At 42.9% G+C, this 19184-nt stretch overlaps 1 protein-coding gene across 1 annotated transcript in view; it reads left to right on the top strand.

The window, feature by feature from the left end:
- Nucleotides 1-19184, top strand: part of ANO2 (anoctamin 2) — a 334924-nt gene that overhangs the window by 146596 nt on the left and 169144 nt on the right. The window contains exon 11 of the mRNA XM_084764895.1: nt 17827-17961. Coding sequence (XP_084621021.1) covers nt 17827-17961 — 135 coding nt within the window. The remainder of the gene's footprint in view (nt 1-17826; nt 17962-19184) is intronic.

The raw sequence follows: 19184 nt of genomic DNA, 5'->3' as shown, positions 1-19184 counted from the left end.
GTTGCCCTGTCTTGGATAGAAACTTACTCAGCTTTGATATCCTCATCTGCCAAATAATGGTTAAGTTGTGGATCCTGATGCTAAAGAACTTTGAATTTAAAATTTGTTTTCTTAATTGCCGCTGCTGTTGCTAATATAATGGTAGTGTTAGTGGCTAACATTTCTGAGTATTTACCGTGTGCCCTGTGCTATATATCCTAAGATTAAGCTTCTATCTGTGGCTCTGACTTGTTGATTTGTGATCTGCCTTGTTGGTGGTGATTTTGACAACTCTGGTAGCATCTCTTAGCTCCACCAGTCCTTTATGCTATCAAGGATGAGATGTATAGGAGACCTAACTTCCAACACCAGTCATAAAACTTTTTGTTTGATATTTGAACCGTGTGTTACTGGGGTCCTGACAGGTGACATAGCATAAGGATAGCTGAGGACAGTGGGAACTGACAAAGGCTCAAAAGTGTGCTTCAGAGAGCAGCAAGATGACGGAGTGCTCAGCACCCCTGGTTCTCAAGGAGCAGGAGGATGGAGTCATACAGACTCCAGAGGAAGCTATGCTGAGGTCATTAAAATGACCCCCAGCAGGAGTTGTTATGATGGCTGCTTTGCTAGATAGCTGGGGAAGGTCAGCACTTAGCTATCTACTTCCTGCTGAAGACTCTTGGCCAAACCAGAGGTCAAAGAGCCAAGAGGGCCGTTTGATGCAGCCTGTGGATGCGAGGCTCTGTGACGCAGAGAACGTGGAGCAGGGCCCCTTGGAGCCCCATGGACCTCATTTTTAAAGTGAGGCAGAGTCCTCTGACACTGCGTGAATATTGGGAAGATACGACTTTAAGAAGAAATGTTATATATTTGGATATTACATGATAAAATTCACTTACAATCTTATATAAACCTCACTCCCTAAAGACAAATGTATCCCATTTTAAGCAAATGTGGCACATGATGTTTATGTTCTCACATTAAATTATATAAGAAAAAAAACCACGATATTCTAACAAATATATTTTTAAATACCAGAGTATGTCATCTTTGGTTTGGAAAACGATGTCCATAAAACAAAGATTCAAATTTACTATCACATTATACCAGGAAAGTAGACAAAGTGCCCCACTTTTAAAAATATAAAGTAGTTCACTTGTTTTATTTCATTTAAATTTATTTTTGAGAATTTCATGTGTATCTGATACAATGTAATATCTGTCCCCCATATCCCCTTCCTAGCTTCCCTAGATACCAATGACACATTCTCATTCCAATGAAAGATCCTCTTCTTCTTAAAAAAAAAAACACACACACACACATATCCCAAGTAGTGCTGACCATATGTGGGTGGGTGTGGTGCCATCCACCCACAGGAGTATGGCCAACCATCAGTAGCCACACCCCAGCAAAGAATGATTCTTCTTCTTCCAGAAGCTTTTAACTTCAAATAACTCCTCAGTTATGAGAAAGGCCTCATGGCTCCTCTCTCATCCACACTAGGGTTTTGAATGGCTTGATCTTGTGTAGGTCTTGTGTAGGTAGCCCCCTCATGAGTGCAAGGGACAGGGCATGTCCCAAAGACAGAATTTTCCAGAATTCCTCCCCATCCTCTGACTCATTCCTTCTGCTGCTTCTTCAATGATTTTCCATGAACTTTGGTGGAGTCGAGGGATTGATAACAATGTCCCATTAGGGCTGTGCACTCAAGAGTAATTTATCATTAGTACTTTTATCAGTTATGAGTCTTGGCATTGACTGCTACCCTCTGCAAGAAGCTTCTCTGACCAAGGTTGAGCGTAGCCTAGATCTGTGAGTATAAACATAAATATCTAGTAGGCTATTTGAAAAAGTCATTTAGCAAAATAGCAACAGTAGGCTACCTACTATAACTATATAATAAAAACTATTGTCGAAGACACCATAAATGTTGTTGCCTTCAGAGCAGAAAATCAATCTCAAACTCATAGGGAAATATCTCCCTGTTGGCTGGTTAACTTTATACTGCCAGAAAGTGCTACATAGACTGACGGGGAACAGACAGCATCAGTGGTCTTACTTGGTGCTAGAGCCTGAATGCTATAACACTGACCTACTTGGCACTGATGCAATAGTGGTGTGAATATTATGAAGGTAACCAACTGTTTTATGATAGTTTTTGAGGTCTGTTTCCTGGGACAAAGTTCATGCTTACTACTGTAAATCTGGTCAACTGCCCCACCTTTAACAGCTGAAATTTAATATGTTTGCCTTTTGAGTTAAGCACCTAGCTGATTTATCCAAGTAGTTGTCTTTCAGTCTCCAGATAATGAGCAAAAGAGAAAGGTTTAGGTTACTACTGCAAGGACTTCTTAGTGCGCTCTCTGGTGAATGGAGCAAATGTTTAGCTCCCAGTAACCAGCTGGACAGCTATGTCCAAGTGTCATAACACCTCACTTCATTTTAAGCACTGTTTTAGGAATAGGGGTGCCTTTCTACGTAGCATGATCATTTTGTTGGGTTCCATACAGGTATTAGTTAACTTTCTATTACAACCACCAAACCCTAAAACTTATAAAGGAAAACAAAAGAGACAGAGAGGTCCCACAGTCTCATTTGAGGGCACACCACCACCACCACCACCACCACCAATGTCCCTCTCTCTTGAAACCATCCATCGCATCAGTAGTACCATAAGCTGGAGATGGAGATTCCAGTGCCTGGGCCGTGAGGGAACACTTCAGATCTAAACTGTGACAGCACACGTGGATCCGTGTGAGTACCTCATACAGGCCAGTTTGTGGGTTTTGTTCTTACCATTGCCATGCTCTGGAATGCCATGGTATATCTCGCCATCAGTGCCCCTTATGTTTCCATCCTTATTTAAAGATTTTTCCCCTGGGTACAATGTAAGAAATATTTAAGAATGAGAATCTAAAAAATGTGTAAAATGGCCAAACCCACCATGCAATAAGTGATCACGGGCTGGGCACGAGCATGTGTCTCTAATCACACTTGACGTGCACTTGGAAGCTCATGCTGTTCAGTCATGGTAGGAAATGCTGAAAAGGCTGCACTATTTATTGACTTTTTACAAATAGAAATTGGAACTGATACTGTTACTGCATTTGTGATACAAACCCTTTCTGGGACATCAAAGGATTTTATAAACTATTAGATGGAGAACTTCATTTTAGACAGCTGTTAGTGCTCATTTCAGTTTTTTTTTAAATAAACATAGATGATAATGGTGTCTAATCTTGGAGGCCCAAGGCTACTTTGACATCTGTACTGTCATGAGTTGAGGATAGGTTGAAGTCAGGTGGCCTTGAGTTGGGCTCTGGATTTTTCTTCCTCCTCTTCCTCTTCTTCTTTGTTGTTGTTCTACTTTGCTTTCTTTTGGTTTGGTGTTTTGAGACAGGGTTTCTCTGTGTAGCCTTGGATGTCCTGGACTCAGTTTGTAGACCAGGCTGGCCTCGAACTCACAGAGATCTGCCTGCCTCTGCCTCCCGAGTGCTGCAGTTAAAGAAGTGCACCTCCAGGACCAGCTGGGTTCTTTTGTTAGCTGCATTGCCTCATGCAGGCTGCTCAGGTTCTCTGAGATGCCCTCACTTCTACAGAGCAGAGGTCAGCCTGGTAACTCCTTTGTACCCCTCCTCCTGGCTCCCTGCTCCCATGGTGTGACAAGTTGAGCATCCATAAAAGAAATGGGAGGACTCCACTTTCATGTGGCTTCCATCTTGGCACTGGAGATGGATTGAAGGCAGCAATGGAGGGTAGGGTGTTAAGTCACATTAGGGGTGACCTTGGTGACATAGGGGTGGGATGAGTGCACAGGTCTGTCTGAGATGGTTTACGTTAGTCAGAGGAAGTGAGGGAATAAGCAAGGGAGGTGAGAGAGGGTGTTCAAGCATTGGCCAAACCACGGCCAAGACTTCAAGGTATGGACAGATGTAGCATGTTTGAGGAATAGCACAGGCCCCCGTTTGTCAGGAGCAGATCCAAAGAGGGGTTCCAGATCAAATGGGGCCATATAGCATCAGGAAAACGATTTTGAGTAGTTTTATTTTTCATATGTGAAAAAGTCTTAGGAAGAGGAATGTCATAGGTGGCAGGAGTGTGAAATAATTCTCCCAGCTCTATGCAAAAAGACGTTATAGGGAAAGGGGAGAAACAGGGAGGCCATTTACCCTGGCTAGGATCCAGGATATAGAAATCAATGTAGAGGCTCCCCAAGAGACTAAAAACAGAGCTATATGACCCAGCTATACCACTCTTGGTATACTTAAAGGAATCTAAGCCAGAATATAACAAACACATGTATATGCATGCATTTATATATGCACTATTCCTAATAGCCAAGATGTGGAAACATTGCCTATAAATAGTAGAGATGAGACAGGCTCCGGTCTCCAAGGTCCAGACACAGAGTCTCACACCACAGCCTCTGAGAGGGAAGTTTCCTCCTCTCTTTCCTCTACAACAGCCATTCACTTCCCCCTTCACCTAGGAACAGTGTGTAAACCAGTAAGGGGGCATCCTTGAGAGAAAAGACAGCATTCTGACCTTGTCCTTTGAATTGGCAAATTAGGGAAAATAAGGTATATGTTATTTACAGGAAAATGGTTGTTATATTAAACAAAATAAACCAGACTCAGAGAGACAAATATCACATTTTGTCTCACATGAAGGGCCCAGGTTTTACCTCCCCTCCCTCTCTGTGTGTTTCTGTGACATATGTGTGACACGAAATTAGAAGAATTAGGAAGAATGGGGGGGGGGAATAGTGAGAGGGAGAACAGTAAACAAGAGAATGGAATAAGGTTTGGGTGTGAGGAAAGTACTATATTATGTATAAATTAAGATGTCATAATGAAACCAATTATAATATATATTTATTTTTTTTTTAAGTAAAAGAGAGAACACCCCAGGTTCCTTAAAGAAGCCCAGAGTGCCACAACACCCAAGTGCCACCCAGTGCAGGTAGCTGAGCAGGCATGGTGGAGGGAAATGTGCGCCCTCAGAGGCCTGCAGCTCTGTCTTCTCCACAGTGCGCACACAGGGTCACATGTACCCAGTTTCTCAAGAACCATTAGACCTGAATCATTTGGCGTGGGTCCCTTATCACCTATGGGAGGTAGAGATGAGACAGGCCCAGGACTCCAAGGTCCAGAGACAGACAGCTTCTCACACCACAGCCTCTGAGAGGGAGGCTTCCTCGCCTCACCTCCTCCACAGTAGAGTTCTCTTCTTCCTTCACCTAGAAACTGTATGTGAACCAGATAACAGGCGCATCCTCGAGAGAAAAGAAAGCATTCTGACCTTGCCTTTTGAGCTGATTGAAAGTTAGACCAAAGAAACAATTAGTGGAAAAAAAAAAAAACCACAACCAAAACCAACCAAACAAAAACCACCTGACAGAAGCAACTTCAGAGAGGGAGGGTTTATTTCAACGCACAGTTTCAGAGGGTTCTGTCCTTCCTTGCTTGGCACTGGATGCTTGGGCAGACTATCATAGCAGCAGGAACACATAGAGGAGAACTGTGCTCTTTATGGCTGACCAGGGAGCAAAGAGAAAGGCAGGGTGTGGCCAGGAATAATGTACCCCTCCCCCGTCCCTACTGACTTGCTTCTTTCAACTAGGCATCACCCCTAAGTTGCACCACCAGCTGGGGGAGTCGTACATTCAAACCACAGCCCTTCAGGGGAAAGAGCTCATATTCAAAGTCCAGCAGAAGCTATGGAACCAGCCTGAGCTGTTTTGTACTTGTGAGTCTAACTTTTGCCCTACGCTAACTTTAACTTGCCTTTCCAAGGTCCAGGAAGCACACTGCCCATGAAGCCCTTCCTCGGCAGCAGGTGGAGGCAGGCAGTGCTTCCTGCCTGGATGTTACGCTTCCTTCATTTCTCTCTAATGCTGGCCCCTTATGGACCACAGTCCACGTATATTTTCTCAAAGAACTGAGGGTGGGTAAAGAGGACAAGGAGAGATAAACCTGATTTTTAGGATCCCAAGTGCAGGATTGGAACGGTCTTGTGAGAGAACAGGTGAGGTTAATCCACTAGAAGAGCAACCACCTCGTGCAGGAGCTTAATTGTTGCCAGCTGAAAAGATCCCCTGAACAGACTCTGAGAGGAGATATATAAATGAGCCCAGAACTGGAGGCAGGGCTTTTTGGAGACGTGGGATAGTTTTGGCTGTTCGTTGCTGCACTTCGAGAAGCTCCTAGAGAGAACCACTGAGAGAAGGCTTCGGGGCTCTGGCTCCTGCTGAGGTTCTGGCTTCTGGTTACTCCAGGTTCCAGCAGAAAAAATCCTGCAGATTGCGCCAGGAGAATCGTTCCTCGGAACTGATATCTTTACGGTTTTGTTATTGTGTCCATTAATCCTCATTTCTTATTGTTTTGGTTAGTTGGGTTATAAGTGACGTATGCTCAGTCACTAAATTGTTAATAAAATATATTGGTTAAGAAAATTGAGCCTACACATGCACAGTTGGAATTTAGGAGATGTGTCAGTCCCATGCCTGGGTCTCACCAGGGAGGGAGTTCTGTTGCTTTGCCTGGCTTCTGTGGCTGAAGATCTCCAGCCTCTTCCTGAGGCCCAATTGTAGACCCGAATGAAAGGCTCAGAATCATCTCTGGCACCTGCACACAATGTGGCTAAGCGCATCAAGTATCTGCTTTTAGTTTGCCTCTTGAGGGGCTGGGAAACCCTGACAGCTTGTGTGTGTGTGTGTGTGTGTGTGTGTGTGTGTGTGTGTGTGTGTGTGTGTGAGAGAGAGAGAGAGAGAGAGAGAGAGAGAGAGATCCCTGTGTACACCTAAACCCATGGATGCAGAGGCCAGAGGGCAACCTCTGGCATCATTCCTCTTGGGCCCTTCGTCTTGTATTTTGAGACAGGGTCTTTCACTGGGTCTCAACTTGTCAAGAAAGCCAGTCCTGAGACCTACTTGTCTCCACAACCCCAGCATTGGCATTATAAGTGTGCACTGCTTCTTTTTTTTTCATTAAGCTATGACATTTAATGTGATATACATAGGTTTTGTGTGTGTTTGTATATTTTTAATGTATTTTTTATATATACATTTATATTATTACACACCCACATATAATAAACTACATATAGCAAGAAGAACCATGAAACAGTCAGGAAGTATATGTTACATTCATAGTGTTTTGGCTATTTGCATTTGGCAACCTAGATGCTTCTTGTTGGTTACAGAATCCCTGTGACTTATTATTAGATGCCATTCTTCATATGGCATGAATGAAGATTTACAGATGGCTTTTTACTGCTCATACAAAGAACACAGAATTAGCCTTAATTGTTCTGTGCATCCTGCACACCTCATACGTTTATAATTTTAGGACTGCACCGTGAGTCTTGAATTTTTTTTTTTTTAATGTTGGATTTGAGGCTTTAGGTCAGGACTCCACACCTGCATGGCAAATGCTTTACAAATTAGATTGTCACCTCAGTGTCCTAAACAGCATTTTCTAAGGTCAGAACTGAAAGGCAGAGATTATTCCTGTCATCTTCCAGGCTTCTGGGCAGGGGCAGGGGCTGGAAACAGGTTGCATCAGAGCCTTCACGCTGCTGGCATTTTTCAGGGAGTGAAGTCAGCTCAGTACCTTTCTTATTTTTTGGTCAACTGGTTATTCTAGCCAATGTTACACTCAAGTCTTTTGCCCATTTTTCAGTTGGGTTACGTGTCAATATCTTACTGACAGGCAAGTCCTGTGTGTATTCTAGATAGACACCCCGTGTTGACTGTCTTCACGCGAACATCTTTTCCCAGTATGTAGCTTTTCGTGTTGATCCAGAGTGATGTAATCAGAAACGGTCAAGATCTTTTTCTTTTTAACCGTTAACATTTATTTATTTAGTATGTTCTCATAAACCTAGCTCATCGAATTTTCATCCTAACACAAATTGAAATGAGGAAAAACAAAGGGAAGAGAAGCGGAGACTTTTGCATCTCAGGGAACAGCAGAAGCAACGTTCCTCTGCATCCCTCGCCGCCCCGGAGCCTGTGTTCTGTGGCTCGGCCACGTCTCTGAAGGTGCTGGCAGCCATCCCATAGACAGGATGCAGTTCTTGCACATGCGTTTGACTTCCATGAAAAATAAATTGAATTGGTTGGTAATACTTAAATTATCGACTTACGCACTCATCTCCATTACCTTTTGTTTGCTTTGACTTAAATTTGTCTTGTTTTTCTAGTTGAAGGAGAGCCTCAGATTACTAACTAAATCCTCTGTGTTTTAAATGCTAGTGTCTAAGGCTTTAGAGTCCCTCTAAGCATGTCTTCAACGCCACCACCCAAGGTTTGATGTGTTGTGTTTTTCTTTTCACTCGGCTGAAATATTTTCCAAATCTTTTGGTGATTTCTTCTTTGATCCATGAGTTGTTTAGAAGGGTATTGTTTAATTTCCAAATATTTGGGGATTTTCCCCAGATATCACTCTGCTTTCAGTTTTTAGTTTATTTTAGATGTGGTCGTGGAACAAACTATTCATTATTTCAAACATTCACATTTGTTAAATTCATTTTATGGCTCAGAACATGGGCTATCCTTGTGACTGAGTATTGAAAAGGATAAGTATCTATTGTTACCTGGTAGAAAATCCTATAACTGTACATTGGACTGGCTTGGTTTAGGCTGGCTTTAATGGCTACTTGTCTTCTCAGTGACTAAAACAGGGATACGGGTGTCACTCCAGTGGACCCTGACTTGTCATAGTTTGACTTAATGATATTTGAGTTCATGATGCTATGAAATTGACATGAGCTCAGCGTCAATCATGCTGTGGTCTTTTCCTAAGCAATGAGATTGAGAGCTATAGTATTCCACTTTGCAATGTGGGAGGGGATGGCAGCAAGCAGCTTCTATCAGGCAGGCAGCCATGAGGACGAGTGCTGACATCTTACAATGAAAGGTAGGGGATAAACGGCTGCTCCTCGGCTGGTTCTGTAGTTGAATGTATTTTAAGCTTAGAATGTTTTGCAATATGTGTATTTGGGCCCTTCCTCATTGTAGATTGAGGGTTACCTGTAATTTCTATTTGAAAACTTGCCTATTATTCTTAATTTTCTTAATCAACTTTTACTGTATGGATTTTGGAAATGCATGTAGACATGTGGGCTTATTTGATTTTGGTGGCGTAATCATTATGTAGGCTTCTTCTGTATTCTGGTAATAGCCTTCGTTTTGTCATCTGCTTTGTCTTAGCATTTCTACATCATATATTCATACTTAGGATCTTTTTTATATTCTAATATGTCTTTCTATTTAAATTGTGTTTCTTATAAAAATACATGTGGCTGAGTTTTACTTTCTTTCCTAATTTCACAGTCTCAGCCTTTGAGATATTTAGACCATTCACACTTGATATAATCCTTAATATACTTATATTTTAAATTCATCATTTTATTATTTTTTCTTTGTTCCTGACTCTTTTCAGTTTTGAATTTATTTTATTTTATTATTCCACTTTTATCTCCAACAATGGCTCATCAGTTAGATCTAATATTAGCATATTTTAGTGACTTCTCAGGAGTTTACAAAAACGTCTCTAGTGTATTTCACTCTTTCAAATATGCACCCCCACGCCCTTCACACGCAGCTCCACCTCACACGCAGCTCCTTACAGGAGGATTCTTCTTCCCTTCCTTTAGTGGCCCACTTTTGCTGTCATAGAGTTTACTTAAGCACATGCTGTAAATCCCACAATGCATTGTGACTAGTTTTGCTTTAACGTATGTTCTAAACCTTGCTTCTCTATACTTTTACCCTCTAGTACCATTTTTAGACTCCAGTCCTCACCTGTCCCATGAAATCTTAATACTACTGACCATCTCTATACCTGTTTATGGACTTCTCTTGCCTTTGGGAGGATTAAATGATCACAGCAATAATTAATATTCTAAGCTGGACTCTAAAAATCCAGCAGTAGGTCCCCTTGGGGGACAGTGCTATCCACATTGAGAAAGCATGCTTCAGAGAGTGAATTATAGTTCATGTAGATTAAAAATAAATTTGCTTTTTATTTGTCACTTTTTTTTTTTTTACCATTTCTAGTACTTTCTATCTTGTGCACAGCCATATTTCTACTTGGATCATACTCATTTTGCCCAAAGAGATCCTTCAACATTTTTTTTTTGTAGGGCAGCTTTGTTGGCAGTGAATTAAGCTTTTGATGGCTGCCATATTTGGGTCTCTGCCTTCATTTTTGAAAGACATTTTCTTTATGTGTAGTATTCTAGGCTAACAGATTTTTTTTTCTTTACATACTCTGAAGTTGTCACTCTCTTTAGCTTTCACAGTTTCTGCTGAGAAACTGGCTGAAGCCCCATCTAAGACTTCCCCCCCCACCCTGTATGTAGTGCGCTTGTTCACCCAGTGTGTTTAGAGCTTTTTTTTCCTTCTATCTTTGATTTTCATCAGTTTCACTGTGGTGTATCTAGGTAGTGGCTACTTAGTGCTCTCATACTCTTCAGCTTAGAGTTCTGTGACTTTGATTTGTGTTTCATGACTTTTGAAAAGTCTTAGCTGTGGTATTTTATCCATCCAAATATTTAATTTATTCTCATTCCCACTGCGACTCTGAATCCATGTATGTTGGGCCCTTTTATATTGTCCTACAATTGAAAAATGATTGGTCCACTTACTTATCTATTTGTAGTTTTGTTTGGTGGTTTGAGGTAGGTGGATGCATAAAAGAACAGCTTTCAGGAATTTGTTTTCTCTTACCCTGTGGTTTCTAGGTAACCAACTCAAGTTGTCAAGCACACTTACCCACTGACCCATCTAACTGGCTTTTGCTATAGCTTTTGATTGTTGGATAGCATTTTTGCTTTTACTTTTCTTGCTATTTGGTCCATATGTTCTGGTAAACTTTTTTAGTATATTATTTATACTAATGATTATCTCATTATAACATCCATGTCAACTTTGGTATCATTAATTGGCTTATTTCTTGACAATGACATTTTAGGCTTTGTGTATCTCATAAATTTTTTCAGAATGCCAGATATTTTGTAGGAAAGGCATGAAAGCCGAGATAAGCAGCATTTCTACCCAGAAACAGAGGCGCTCTAATTGTCAGGTCATGAGTGAAGGGGACTGCGCCATCTCGCGAGAGTTTGAAGGGGACTGTGTCCATCTCGTGAGAGTTTGAAGTGGTTTGCTTTTTCCCCTTTGAGAAACCATAAGCTTTAGGTACTTCAGCGACACCCTGCTATGATGGCCTGCTTTGTGTTCTTGATCTCTGACATTGTGATAAAACATGGATTTAAAGCAATTTAGAGAACAGAAACGTCTGCCTGGCTTACCTTCAGGGTCACAGTCTGATGCTGAGTGAGGAAATTTAGGGTACACAGGTTACACAGGAACTTAAAACAGGAACAAGGGAAGAACATTGTTTTTTAAATTGTTCACGGGCTCAGGCTCAGCAATAATGCCCAAGACCAGCTGCCAGGGATGGTACCACTCACAGGGTCAATTAATAAATTAAGACTTCCCCCCACCCACACACCGACATGCCTAGAGGCCAATCTGATCTAGGCAACCTTCAATCAAGGCTTTCCTCTCAGATGACTCCAGGTGATGCCAAGTTGACACTTGACTGTAACTAGGACTCTCTTCCATGTAGACCGTGCGTTCTGAGGGTTTGTCCTCATTGTTCCTTTTCCGTCCTCAGTCTCTAGGCGTCCTTTCAGGCGATGCCAGGGGTACCTCTCTCCGTGCTTTGGCTTCTCCCCAGGAGCAGTGGAACTTGGGTTCATCCTACTCCATGATAATGCAAATGGGTCTGAGGAGTGAGGACAGGGGAAGAGTGCTTTTCACCTTGGCCCGTTTTCAGCACGGTCCGTTTCAGTGCTGGTCAGTGTGTCAGTGCTGGTAAGTGTGTGTCAGCGCTGGTCAGTGTGTGTCAGCGCTGGTCAGTGTGTGTCAGCACTGGTCAGTGCTGGTCAGTGCAGGGAAGTCTGTGTCAGTGCTGGTCAATGTTGGTCAGTGTGTGTAAGTGCTGGTCAGTGCTGGTCAGTGCCGGTCAGTGCAGGGCAGTCTGTGTCAATGTTGGTCAGAGTGTGTCAGTGCTGGTCAATGTGTGTCAGTGCAGGGAAGTCTGTATCAGTGCTGGTCAATGTTAGTCAGTGTGTGTCAGTGCTGGGCAGTGTGTGTCAGTGCTGGACAGTGGGTGTCAGTGCTGGTCAATGTGTGTCAGTGCTGGGCAGTATGTGTTAGTGCAGGGCAGTGTGTGTCAGTGCTGGGCAGTGTGTGTCAGTGCTGGACAGTGTGTGTCAGTGCTGGGCAGTATGTGTCAGTGCAGGGCAGTCTGTGTCAGTGCAGGGTAGTCTGTGTCAGTGCTGGTCAGTGTGTGTCAGTGTTGGTCAGTGCTTGTCAGTGCTCATTAGTGTGTGTCAGTGCTGGTCAGTCTGTGTCAGTGCTGGGCAGTGTGTGTCAGTGCAGGGCAGTCTATGTCAGTGCTGGTCAGTGTGTGTCAGTGCTGGTCAGTGTGTGTCAGTACAGGGCAGTGTGTGTCAGTGCTGGGCAGTGTGTGTCAGTGCAGGGCAGTGTGTGTCAGTGCTGGGCAGTGTGTGTCAGTACAGGGCAGTGTGTGTCAGTGCAGGGCAGTGTGTGTCAGTGCAGGGCAGTGTGTGTCAGTGCTGGGCAGTATGTGTCAGTGCAGGGCAGTCTGTGTCAGTGCAGGGTAGTCTGTGTCAGTGCTGGTCAGTGTGTGTCAGTGTTGGTCAGTGCTTGTCAGTGCTCATTAGTGTGTGTCAGTGCTGGTCAGTCTGTGTCAGTGCTGGGCAGTGTGTGTCAGTGCAGGGCAGTCTATGTCAGTGCTGGTCAGTGTGTGTCAGTGCTGGTCAGTGTGTGTCAGTACAGGGCAGTGTGTGTCAGTGCTGGGCAGTGTGTGTCAGTGCAGGGCAGTGTGTGTCAGTGCTGGGCAGTGTGTGTCAGTACAGGGCAGTGTGTGTCAGTGCAGGGCAGTGTGTGTCAGTGCAGGGCAGTGTGTGTCAGTGCTGGGCAGTATGTGTCAGTGCAGGGCAGTCTGTGTCAGTGCAGGGTAGTCTGTGTCAGTGCTGGTCAGTGTGTGTCAGTGTTGGTCAGTGCTTGTCAGTGCTCATTAGTGTGTGTCAGTGCTGGTCAGTCTGTGTCAGTGCTGGGCAGTGTGTGTCAGTGCTGGGCAGTGTGTGTCAGTTCAGGGCAGTCTATGTCAGTGCTGGGCAGTGTGTGTCAGTGCAGGGCAGTCTATGTCAGTGCTGGGCAGTGTGTGTCAGTACAGGGCAGTGTGTGTCAGTACAGGGCAGTGTGTGTCAGTGCAGGGCAGTGTATGTCAGTGCAGGGCAGGGGGTGTCAGTACAGGGCAGTGTGTGTCAGTGCTGGGCAATGTGTGTCAGTGCAGGGCAGTGTGTGTCAGTGCAGGGCAGGGGGTGTCAGTGCTGGGCAGTGTGTGTACCTGTGGCACCCATCCTCAGCATTCTGTAACCTTGTTGCAGTCAAACTCTCTGCCTTTTCTTGGGATTATTGAGTGAAAGGAAATTCCTGCCTACCTCCATAGTAACAGATTCATAATTTATAGTTTTGTGGTCCTAGAATAAGGACAATTCCCAGTGATGCTGCCACCAACAACAGGTTTTATATGCAGTATCTCCCATGCCTTCAGATCTCTGCCTGGGTGCTAGGGTCAAGTTCCTATCCTAGTTGTTGATGACCTTTGATTTGAAGGAGAGAGAGATGCTCCTGTGAATAGATGGAATTTCATTCCTGGGTGTGACTAAAGATCTTCTATCTAATCTACCTTGCCACTCTCCTTGTTAATGGCTACCTGCATGGGGTCTATGAAAAAAGTCTCATAGGTGTGTATGAGCTGCTCTGTGTCTGGGGTTGCCAGAACATTCTGTGTGGTCATTTCACATGTTCTCAGTGTTCTAGAATTAAACAGCAGCAGCAGCAACAACAAACTATTCCATTTTCACGGTCTGAGGACTGTTTAGCCTGCCCATGCTGGGCCAAAGTCTAAAACTACACACATGTTCCATTTTCCTTTGGATGTGTTGTCACTTTTAAAAATTAAATTTTCTTGGTTCCTTTAAAACTTCAAATTCTGATGAGTGCAACAAAAGTTACTACTTCACAGATTATCTTCAATTCTCCTGTGACAGTGGAAACTCTGTTCTCCCGGATTTGTTTAAATATTAAGTGCAAACCAACTTTTGAACGTGGTTTTAGGCTTTTCATCAAAGTGAAGACCGAAGGTTTCTCGCTTGTGCTGTATGCCATAAGCTCATGAGAAATGAATTTTGTTTATTCTTTGTGAATGTTTTCTCTTCAAGGTTCATGATTAATACTTATTCTAATGAACTTTCCTTAGTGTGACAGTTGGCTGAGTTTAGAGTGATGACAAAAAAGACAGAGGTTAATAATTAAAATAATTATTAACAAAGCCAAAAAGTTAAAATACAGACATAAATAAAGTGGCATCAGCGTGATTGGCAGAGTAAGGTCTCCCATAGAAGCACAGATTTAATAATTATCTACAGGTAAAAATATGCCTTTATCAGAGCTCTGAGGGTTCCCCAAGAGTTTACAACACTCGGTTTCATTGAGAAGGCAGACTTATGCCCTCTGGGTAACAGAACCACCTGCCCATGTCCCTGATGGAATGTCCAGCTGCGGACCTAGAAGCAGCCTTGTGCGCTTATGAACCCAGTTATCGCTCAACCTTTATATGCACAGGTACAAAAGAAGCTCAGCTTGTGTGCATACCCACAAGGACCCCTATTTATGCCTCTGCTGTCATGAGCTTTTATAAACACTGGGGGAACCTCACATAAATTCTCCTCACTTATTAACAAACCTGCAAGCAGCCCTACTTGCCCATGGGACCCAAAAACAGTTCCACCATGAACTAACAGTCCAGTCTACTCCTGAGCCCTGGAAGCATGTCCTTCTGACTATAGTCTCATGCAGTGGTTGTTTCCACAGACCGTGGTGGCAGGTCCACTTTTACACCTTGGCTTAAGCATGTCAACACATTCCTAGCTGTCTTACCTACAGACTCTGCCAGCTGATCCATCCATGATCTACCAGCCTGACCGACGAAGATCTTCATCAGATGATACTAACCAGCAAGAACTAGGAGTGGCTGTTTTCCAAATGCAGAGAAAAACCAAGTCAAGGCTACATGGGACATGCAAATATGACATGCACTAAAGGGACCAAATAAAGCTCTAGAAATTGAGCCTAAAGAAATTGAGACTCACAATCTGCTCAACAGATAATTATTAATAATAATATTAAAGAATCTTACCAAGCAAGGTGAGAGCAGCAAACAAAAGAGCAAATGTACGAACAATGAAAAACTAAACAAAGAAATAAAAATCATAAAAAGAATAAAGTGGAAATACTGGAACTGAAGAATATAATGATAGAACTGAAAATTTCAATAGAGAGCCACACAGTTAAGCAGAGAAAGAGTGAGCGAACTTAAATAATGAGCCATTTAAAAATGGCCAATTGCAGAAAACAGAATAAAAATAATTATAGTTTTACATATGTTTATAAAGTTCCCGCTGTAACATTTATTAGACAGTAGGTAGTATGGACATTTTAACTGTATTAACCCCTACCAGATGTGACACAAGGTATCTACTTCCATTTATTTGTGTCTTCTTTGGTTTCTGTAGTCAAAGTTTTATAGTTTTCTCTGTGCCTTTTACTGCTTGCTTAATTTTATTCTTACGCATTTCATTTTTATATTGTATAAAATCAGCTCAAATGTGTTAAAGATCTGTGTGTAAAACCTGACACAGTGGAACTTTTAGAAGAAAATGTAGGGGAATCTCACTGATACTGCACTTAGGCAATAAAAACAAAAGTAGACGAATAGAATTATATCAGTTTAAAGAGTGTTCTTAATCATTTCAGGACCCCAGTGATGGGCACAGGGGTTTTCTGGATCTCTTTGTCTCTCTTTCCAGTGTGGCCACATTGAAAAATCTCTGTGTCCTGCTTTGTATTATTTTTTTTTTAAAGAATGGTAGATAATATTTATAAGCAAAGATCTGGTAAAGGATTCATAATCAAGAAAATCCTATAATTCAATAAGGCATGAAGGGAAGGAGGGAGAGAGAAAGAACTTAGAAAATTAAAGACCCACTTAAACATGGAAGGAATCTAAATAGCCACTTCACACACATGTAAAAATCGTGCGAATAGTCAATAAAAATAAAATTCCTATCATTTGTCATCAGAAACATATAAAACAAAGGCAAAATAAGATATTTCTTCCTATTTGTTAGGATGGTTATTATTAAATGGTAAGATAGAGTACAGGTAGAGATCCCTGGTAGTGGAAAGCACAGGGCTAAAGCCATTGTTGAAGCAATGTGGATATCACTCTAAAAACTGAGTTACCACTTGATGCAACAATCCCGTCTCTGGACATATATTCCAAGAGACTGAGGTCAGGATCTTGAAGAGAGATGCTCACTCCCCTGCTTGCAGCTCAGTGACCCACTGGTGCCCTCTCTGCAAAACAGAAACAATCCAAGTGTCCATCCACACATGCACGGATAGATAAATGTGGTGCATGATACAATGGGGTGTTAAGCGGCTTTACAAGACGAGGAAGTTCTGCCGTTTGAGACAGTATGGATGGGCCTGGAGAGCACTGTGCTAAATGAAATAAGCCAGGAAGAGTTGTGCAAACACTGTGTGATGCGACTTTAATGAGGGATTTACACATAGGACACACAGAACCTGAGTGTGAGACTGTAGTTACCAGGACTACATCGAAGGGAAGATAGAAGATGTCAATAAAAGGGTGTAAAATGTGTTTTACGTAGAATGTGTGAGCTCTAGAACAGTGGTTCTCAACCTGTGGGTCGGCACCCCTCTGCGGTAGGGGGAGAATCAAATGACCATTTCACATGGGTTGCCTAAGACCGTATGCATATCAGATATTTATAGTACATTTCATAAAAGTAGCAAAATTACAGTTTTAAAGTAGCAGCAATAGTGATGTTGTGGTCGTGGGGGGCAGTCATCACAACATGGGGAACTGTATTCAAGGGTCATAACATTAGGAAGGTTGAGAACCACTGCTCTAGAGTCCCGTTATATAACTACACCGTGGAGTGTCAATGAGTTTGCTAAGGTGGTATATCTTTTGTGTGGAATGTCCTCAACACAAGAGAAAAATATATTTTAAGAGGGAGCAAAGGCAAGGTATTTAGAGGCAAGGAATACGTCATGACCTGACTTGTCAGATAAGTTACATATTTCTACCTTTTTGTACATCAATCTGCCTCAACCAAGTGGTTCAAAAAATAAAAAATAAAAATAAAACTATCCAAAGAAACATTTGCGAACATTTTATTGAATTTCTTTCAGTCATTGTTTAGGTATATGTCTGTTGTGTACTAGCATGCACACATGCAAATATAATATGTATGAGTTTGTTTTCTTTCAAAGTATGCTTTTCTGTGGGTTGAGCAGTATGGGTCTACAGTGATCATGTGCTCTTCATGTTGGTGAGGATGCAGAACCTCGCGGTGTGCTTTTGGTTTGCTGTTAGGACTGTGTTCTTTCTTGTAGCTACTCACTCCCCACAAGTGGCCAGTGCCGCTGATCATGTGTCAATCAAGTGGGATGCAGGTCATCGCAGCAAGGGTCAGGTGTTGAGCTTTTGTGCAGAGGCCCCTTTCCCCTGCAGCCTTCATCCCTTTGGATTCATTGTAGATAGAGAGAATATTTTTGCCAACCTATTTTGAATCATAGAAGAAAAAGAACTAAGGGGAGTATATGATGTTCCTAATAGGCGTTTCATTTCCTTTTCCTCCTTGCTTTTCCAGGAAGTATTTTGGAGAGAAAATTGGGCTGTATTTCGCTTGGCTGGGGTTGTACACGGCATTCCTCATCCCATCGTCTGTCATTGGGGTGATCGTGTTTCTGTATGGATGTGCGACAATTGAGGAAGACATCCCCAGGTAAGGCGCTTTCAGAGGCGGGCCTCCATTCCCACGGGCTCATAGTGTGTAGCTTCGCCCCAGTGTGGGTACAGTTCACACACCTCCTTCCAAAGTCCGCCCTCTTTGTCTCCCACCCCCTTCCCACGCATGTAGCTTCCTCCCAGAGCTGGATCTGGGAACTGCAGGGTCTGAATGGTTGCAGAGCCATGCTGGATGCCATAGCCCTCTTTCATTCCTCGTCAGTCTGTTCCCTCGGGCCACTGCCTGATGTGACAGGCAGACAACACCCAAGGAAAGGAATCGTGCCCGATAAATGGTTTGGCTTCTTAACTTCAAAATATTTGCCTTCTGCCTTCCCATGAAATCCAGGTCAGAGTGTGTGCCATGTCACTGGATAGAAGTCACATATCCTTGTGATCAAACACTGCAGCAAAATAATGCTGTATGAAGTGGCGGCAAGGAAGCCCATGCTATGGCTCAGAAGGTCAGGAACTGCCATACATCACAGACTGCATCGTAGGGTTCATGCAGAGCCAAGACTGAGCAAAGGCTAATACTCACAGGAAAGAGAAGGTCTATGAAGGACAAAAGTACTTGTAAACTACAGGTGACATTACACATTAGTTGTGTGACCACATCTAATCTCACTATCACTTGGGAGACTGAGGCAGGAGGATTGCTAGGACTTTGAAACCAAGCTTGGAGGGAGCTATCTATAAAGTTTAAGTCAGCCTAGGGTACAGAGTGAGGAACTACAAGAAATGACAATAAAGTTTAGAAAAGCAACACACCACCATCACCAAACACAAAAATGTAAAAAAAAAAAAAAAAAAAAAACCTAAAACAACTGAACCTACACGTCCAGATAGCTCACTTTCTGAGCCCTCTCCTTAGTGTTATATGTTAAAGTGAAAAGTTCTCTTGGCTCACTTTGTCAGTGACAAGATGATTTCAAGACAATGGGAGATGATGAATGTCCACTGTAGTTGGATGTGGTAGTGTGGGATGTGATGGGCATCTGAGAACTGGACTTGTGCAGGAAATGGTGTTCCCTAGTGAGAGGAACCAGGAGACTGGTCTTGCCATGCTCACTCTGCAGAGAGGGAAGTACGAAGCAAACTAGGGCTAGCACTGCCAATGTACAGGACACAGCTAAGTAAGTCAGTATAAGAGGCAAGAGTTTGGATTTCTGGCTGGAAATGTCCATGGCCTTCGTATGCTGTGAAGCTATGTCTACACAG

The sequence above is a fragment of the Acomys minous genome (genome assembly GCF_964271855.1).
Source record: "Acomys minous genome assembly, chromosome: 17".
NCBI lineage: Eukaryota > Metazoa > Chordata > Mammalia > Rodentia > Muridae > Acomys > Acomys minous.
Note: the sequence above shows the minus strand (reverse complement) of the source record. Positions and strands in the feature narration are given on the sequence as shown.